Source organism: Panthera uncia, chromosome F1 (assembly GCF_023721935.1).
Source record: "Panthera uncia isolate 11264 chromosome F1, Puncia_PCG_1.0, whole genome shotgun sequence".
NCBI lineage: Eukaryota > Metazoa > Chordata > Mammalia > Carnivora > Felidae > Panthera > Panthera uncia.
Window position 1 is genome coordinate 34114314 of NC_064813.1, and position 7175 is coordinate 34121488.

The 7175-nt window shown below is 35.9% G+C and overlaps 1 protein-coding gene across 1 annotated transcript in view; it reads left to right on the forward strand.

Annotated features, from left to right (window-relative positions):
* Positions 1-7165, forward strand: part of CD46 (CD46 molecule) — a 40719-nt gene extending 33554 nt beyond the window's left edge. Inside the window, exons 13-15 of the mRNA XM_049635051.1 lie at positions 750-812; positions 5286-5327; positions 6819-7165. Coding sequence (XP_049491008.1) covers positions 750-812; positions 5286-5327; positions 6819-6862 — 149 coding nt within the window. The 3' untranslated portion in view covers positions 6863-7165. The remainder of the gene's footprint in view (positions 1-749; positions 813-5285; positions 5328-6818) is intronic.
* Positions 7166-7175: the final 10 nt, after the last annotated feature.

Below are 7175 nucleotides of genomic sequence, written 5' to 3' on the forward strand. Positions count from 1 at the left end.
ATATATAATATATATAATATATAAATAATATATATACATACATGTGTGTGTATATATGTGTGTGTATATATATAAATAATATATATAAATAATACATATATGTAAGTAATATATGTATAAATTTTATATATATATATATATATATATATATATATACACACACACACACACACATAATTATTTTGTAGCTCAGTTTAAACTGGGAAATTTCTGCTACCTCTAGAATTAAAGACCTGTATTTCCATCCCCCACCTCCACCAACCCTCCTCACCTCGTACACTCATTCTTTTTCTCTTTACTGGCATTTTTATTTGGCGATAGAAACTAAATTTCATAGCCACCGAAAGGCGGGAATAGTCTTTATTCGCTGAATCTTGCATGTTCTGCTAATGAGCTACTCTGCTTAAGAACCGAAAAGATTATTTTGCTAGGGTTGGAAGGAAATATCTTCCAGGGTTCAGAGTTGCTATCTCTGAACACATTATTTTTGTGATTTATTGCCAGTTAACTTCTGGGATTTCCATTTTAAAACACAAAGCTACAGCAAACGTGGTTACTATGCATACATTCTGATGGACTTGTGCAAATAGATACTTAGTTTAAATTCCCAGAAGTAGAATTACAAAGTTCAAGAAGTATGTATTTTTTTACATACTCTTTTTTACATAATCTTTTTAAAGTCAAAATCAAAATTAAATCCGTAGTTTTGTATTAATAAATTTGGTGAATTGAAACATTAATTTTTTCAGAATCCAAGCCTCCTCTTATGACTACGACTCCGGGTTCAAGCCATCCAGATTCAGATCATCCAGGTCCAGCACTCTTTATCCTACTTACATTAAGAGCTTTATAAGGCAATGCATTAAAAATGATGTCCTACATTAATTTGCATTTCCTTTGCTCATTTTTCTACTAGGTTTCTACAATATTTTTCTCGATTGTAAATGAAAGCCCTGTTAATATGAAGTGACCAATTTTTTCCTGGGTTTTTTTCTTTGCTTTAATTTTACTAGTCAGTTCTTTTAAGATTTTTATACTCTTAGATGTAGATTGTTTTTCATAATTTTTTTTTTAATTTTATTTTTATTTCAGAGAGAGAGAGAGAGAGCTCACGAGTAGGGGAGAGAGAGAGAGAGAGACGAGAATCTTTTTTATATGTAAATTTTTTTAGCATTTATTTATATTTGAGAGAGAGACAGTGTGAGAGCGGGAGAGGGGCAGAGAGACAGAGACAAAATCTGAAGCAGGTTCCAGGCTCTGAGCTGTCAGCACAGAGCCCGACGTGGGGCTCGAACTCACAAGTCATGAGATCGTGACCTGAGATGAAGTCAGATGCTTAACCAACTGAGCCACCCAGGCGCCCCAAGAAAGAGCAAGAATCTTAAGCAGGCTCTTTTCTCAGTGCTGAGCCTGACAGGGGGCTTGAACCCACGACCCTGGAATCATGACATGAGCTGAAATCAAGAGTCGGACACTCCACCAACTGAGCCACCCAGGCACCTTACATCTTATAATTGTAATATATAAGTAGTATACAAATATAAGTTTATAAAATTTCAAACATTACAAAAGTATTTAGAGTAAAAGATTAGTTCTCATTCTCTTTCTCTAGTCTGTTACTTGAGTTAATCACTTAATAGTTTAGGGTATTTTTTCATCTATTTCTGTACATAAGCATCCTTTTATGTGTAGTTATACATACTTTGGTGCTTTTTTTTTTTCTTTATTCTTAAATAAAAATGGCATCATGCTGTTTTTTCTGAAACTTGCACTTTTCCACTTCATGGATTGTGGTTGTATTTAGATGACTATATCCCATCCTTTTAATGGTGACTTTAAGATGTGCCAGAGTTGATATAACTATTCTCCTATCAGGGGTCTTTTATATATGAAGACGTTTTATATTAACAAGTAGTTGGATATATTGATCTCTTCTCTAATGGCTGTGTGTATTTTGTCTTCTTCATAAAAGCTTTAGGCCTTCCCCTCGCCGAAATCTATTAACCATGCATTCTGATTACTTTCTGTGCATTTAGATCATTGGTGCATCTGAAATCCACTGTGGTATATGGTGTGATGTAGGGCTCCTCTCTACTCCACCCACCCCTACCTGGTGGCAAAACAGCAACATTCATTGAATAAGTTGTTTTCTCTCCAACTCTTTTCAAGTGCCAATTTTTATTATATATTAAATTCATGGGTATCCTACACATCCTTCTGTGCCCTTGAACTCTATACACTCCTATGCCAGCACGAAAGCATTTTTTTTACTATGGGACTATGATATGTTTTAGTATCTGGCAGAACACTTCATTTTCAGGAATGTTTAGACCATTCTGTATGTTAGCTTTTCGAGATAAACTTTTATTACCATTTTAGCCATTTTAAATGTACATTTCAGTGGCATTACGTGTATCCGCATTATTTGCCACCATCACTGCTATCTGTGTCTCCAAAACGTTTTCATCATCATTTCAAACTGAACCTTTATACCCATTAAACAATAACTCTCCATCCCTCCTCCCCCCCACCCCCCTTTATCCCCGGTAACCACTATTCCACTTTCTGTCTTTACGCGATTTCACTATTGCAAATACCTCATAGAACTGGAGTCATTTCTAGCTTATTTCAGTTAGCCAGTGTATTCTGGCTTATTTCACTTAGCATAGTGTTTTATTTATTTATTTTTTTAAGATAATCTATTGTCAAGTTGGTGAACATACAGTGTATACAGTGTGCTCTTGGCTTGGGGGGTAGCACGGATCAGAACTGACTTCCTTTTCTGGCCGAATCCTATTCCGTTGTATTATGTACCATATTTGTTTATCCATTCATCTGTTGACCGATGCTTGGGTCGTTTCTGCCTTTTGGCTCTTCTGGATAACGTTCCTCTGAATAGTAGCACCTAACTGTCTGAGGCCCTTTTTTGCACTCTTGGTGGCTCATACACCTAGGAGTAAGGAGTACGATTGCTGGGTCATGTGCTGGTTCTGTGTCTACTGTTTTGAGGAGCAGTCCTGCCGTCGTCCACGGTGGCTGCGCCGTGTTGCATTCCCATGAGTGATGCACAGATATTCCAGTTTCTCCACCTCTTTGGCACCACCTGTTCTTTCCCGGATTTTGAGAGTAGCCATCCTAGCACACGCGAAGTGGCATCTCCTTGTGGCTTGTATTGAATTCCCTAATGGTTAGTGATTCATCATCTTTTTATATGTTTCTTGGTCTTTTGCAGATCTTCGGAGGAAGGTCTTTTCAAAGTCTTGGCCCATTTTTTCTTATTAAGTATAATTTATTGTCAAATTGGTTTCCATACAACACCCAGTGCTCATCCCAACAGGTGCCCCCCTCCATGCCCATCGCCCTTTGCCCATTTTTTTAATTGGCTTGTTTTTTGTTACTGAGTTTTAGGAGTTCATTATGTATATTGTGTATGGAGGTCTTATCAGGTGTATGATTTGCAGATGTTTTCTCTCATTCTGTGGATTGCCTTTTCACTATTGACAGTGTCCACAGATGGACAGAAGTCTTACATTTTCACGAAACCTAACTTTACCTATTTTTTTCTTTTGTTGCCTGTGCTTTTGGTATCACCTCCAAGCAATCGTTGCCAGATCCAGCATCACAAAAGCGTGTTCTATATGTTTTCTTTGAAAAGTGTTACACTTGTAGCCCTATTTTAGTTTTCTGTGAGTTTTGAATTTTTGTGTGTAGTATAAAGTGAGGGTCCAACTTCATTCTTTTGTGTTTGGATATCCAGTTTTCTAAGAACCATTTGTTGAAAATTTTGCCCTTTCTCCGTTAAATATTCCTAGCACCTTTGTGGGCAATCATTTGACCACAGACATAAGGGTTTATTCCTGGGCTTTCTATTCTGTTCCATTAGTCTTGTGTCTGTCTTTATGTCAGTACCACTCTGCTTGATTATTGTAGCTTTGTAGTAAATTTTAAAATCAGGAAGCGTCAGTCCTCTCAACTTTGCTCTTTTCTTTTCAAGATTATCTTGGGGGCACCTGGGTGAAGTCGGTTAAACGTCCGACTTTAGCTCAGGTCATGATCTCAAGGTTCGTGAGTTTGAGCCCCACATCGGGCTCTGTGCTGACAGCATGGAGCCCACTTCGAATCCTCTATCCCCTTCTCTGTCCCTCCTCTGCTTGTGCTCTCTCTGTCTCAAAAATAAACATTAAAAAAAAAAAAAAAAAAAGAATATCTTGGCTATTCTTAGTCCCTTGAGATGCCATATGAATTATAGGTTAGTTTTTTCTGTTTCTGCAAAATGTATATTCAAGATGGTGATAGGGGTTGCATTTAATCTGTAGATTGCTTTGTGTAGTATGAACATTTTAATAATAGTCTTCTAATTCATGAACACGGGATGTCTTTCCATTTATTTATATCTTCAGTTTGTTTCAGCACCATCTTGTAGTTTTCAGTGTATGAGTTTTTCGTCTTGTTTTATTCCTGAGCATTTTGTTCTTTTTTGATGCTATTGTAAATGGGATTTTCTTAATTTCCTTTTTGGATTGTTCATTGTTAGTGTATAGAAATACAACTGATTTTTGTGTGTTGGTTTTGTGCCCTGCAACTTTGCTGAATTCATTTATTCTAATAGGTGTGTGTGTGTGTGTGTGTGTGTGTGTGTGAGAGAGAGAGAGAGAGAGAGAGAGAGAGAGAGAGATCCTTAAGACTTTTCTGTGTAAAGGTCACATCATGTGGAATAGAGATCATTTTAGTTCTTCCTTCCCAATTTGGATGCTTTTTATTTCTTTTTCTTGCCTAATTGCTCTGACTAGAACTTCTAATATTATGTTAAATAGTAAGTGGAAAACACAAGCATCTTGTCTTGTTCCTGATCTTAAGGGGAAAACTTTTCAGTTTTTGAGTAAGCTAATGATGGCGTTTTCATAAATGGCCTTTATCACAATGGTGTCTCCTTCTATTGCAGATCAACATCGAAATAGTTTATTAAGCCCCCCCACATTTTTACTTTTAAGTAGAATCCCATTGAATCCATAGGCTAACTATGATGCAGTTGCTTGTTATACCATAGAATATTATCACAGGAAATGTTACTGAATAGGAAGAATACTAATAATATACAAATTTATGATATATTATGATACTACTTTTAATGGGAAACATTTAACATAGTTTACATAAGGAAAATGAAATTACAAGGGTTTTTATACAAAAGCGAGAAATCAAAACCTCTAAATTTGGAGGCCTTTAAGCTTTATTATTTTCTTTTTTTTTTCTTTTTAACTTATTTCCATTTTTTTCCCCCCTAGGAGCTCCCACTACACCACCATCTGGAGACGTTAATACTTTAGGTACTATTTTGGTTATTGATTGCTTTGTATTATGAGACCCTAGAGTTCTACGTGTAAATATCATATTTCAGTTATGTGTAGATAAGAAAGAGCATGTCACAAATTGGTAATATGTCACATTTGGAGTTATTTTGATAGTGCAGATACGATGACAGATGTAAGCAGTATATGTAGATACATGTATACAGTATAGTTTTTAAGAGCTGTCCCCAAATAGGATTCCTAGTAGGGTGAGGTCACTTTCTTAAATACTATGATTATATGTAGGTTAAAATACATACAACATAACTTGCTGTTCATGGGGTAGTGTTATTTTCTTTGTGGCAATTTGGAGATAAAGTTTCTTTCTACTTGTACCTTGTATACATAAGCCTTAAAATGCTACAGGTTGGGTTAGTTTTTTTCCATTACAGGCTGGTATGGCAAACTTGACATAGGCTCGCATGGTTCACACAATGTATGTTAAAGAAAATGAAGAAAAAGCTATAGTTGCGACAGTTAAATGGAAATATAAAGGTTTCTTGATAAGTAAATGAGAAATGCCTATTACTTTTATTTATATTAGACTAGTAAGTAAGGCTAACCTTTTTATAACTCTTTAGGCTTGTTGTATTTTCCCTCTGAACACTGTAGTCAGACCGTCATTGTACCAGTAAAACCAGTGCCATCCTAAGATGGTAAACGCTTCCTAATATTTTATGAAATGAAAAGAACAGATGTAAACATGACATTTTATGCTCTGACTTCCAGAACTTTAATATAAGTAATGGCAGTTCACAAGCCGAGGTACTCCTGACATCATTTCTAAGAATTAAGATTTTGTAGTATGATTTATTGCTCTCTGGGTAGTCAACAATGCATGTTTAAGTCTCTATACATTATTTTCATCTATGTGCCCTGGTGTTTCATTTACATATGTAGAATCTCCTTGGTAATTAGGATTATGTCTTACTTTTTTTAGGGGGTAGAGGATCAGGAGGGGTTGATGATAAAATATTATTTTGAAGATTCTGAAACTAACATCCTTGTTTGTGATACATGAGTAGAGATTTATTTATGACCCAGTCCACAGAGCCCATTTTGGTGGAAAAAATACAAATTCCTAACAAAATCATAAATGATAGGATGAGTACTGATTCAAGTAAACCAACTATAATGGGGTAATACATTTTAAAGCAATTTCCCTCTGATCTACTGAATTCTTAGTTGTCCTAGTAAGCTTTACGAAATAATCTGATACGGCAACGACAGCACAAAACAATGAAAAGTTAGGTTCCTCTGAAGAGTCTTACAAGGTGGACCCTGGATGTGGGATCAGAGTCCAAGGGCTCTGTGATCGGAATGATCTGGACACAGTAGCAGTCGTGCTAAAACTAGACTGAGGAACTCTTTCTTTGCTGTCGTGTATAATCTGAGCAAGATTAAATGCGACTACTCTCTGGGTCCCTTGTGTGCTCAATTATCTTCAAACTGTTCTCGTTTTTTTCTCAGGCAAAGGAATCATTGCTGTGATTGTCATTGTTGTTCGTAAGTAGCCCAAACTTGATGTTACTTAAATAAAAATAATACTGTGAGCAAGTGCATTTTTTAATGTATGCAGTTAAGTTGTTTTTAATTTAACTTTCCAATTTCTATAGTTTTTATAGCTTGAAGTGAAGTACACCAGTCTAGAACGGTCTGACTTTGTATATAATACACTATGTTTTGTTGGTGAATGTATATTCTTTTATATTCCACTTGTCCACTTAGTAACAAACCTAAATACTCCATGTGTTTTCAGGGTGATGAGTCATGACTCTGTGTCCCAAATATGCTTTGGGTACTTTTCTAAACTAAGCAAGGATTCTT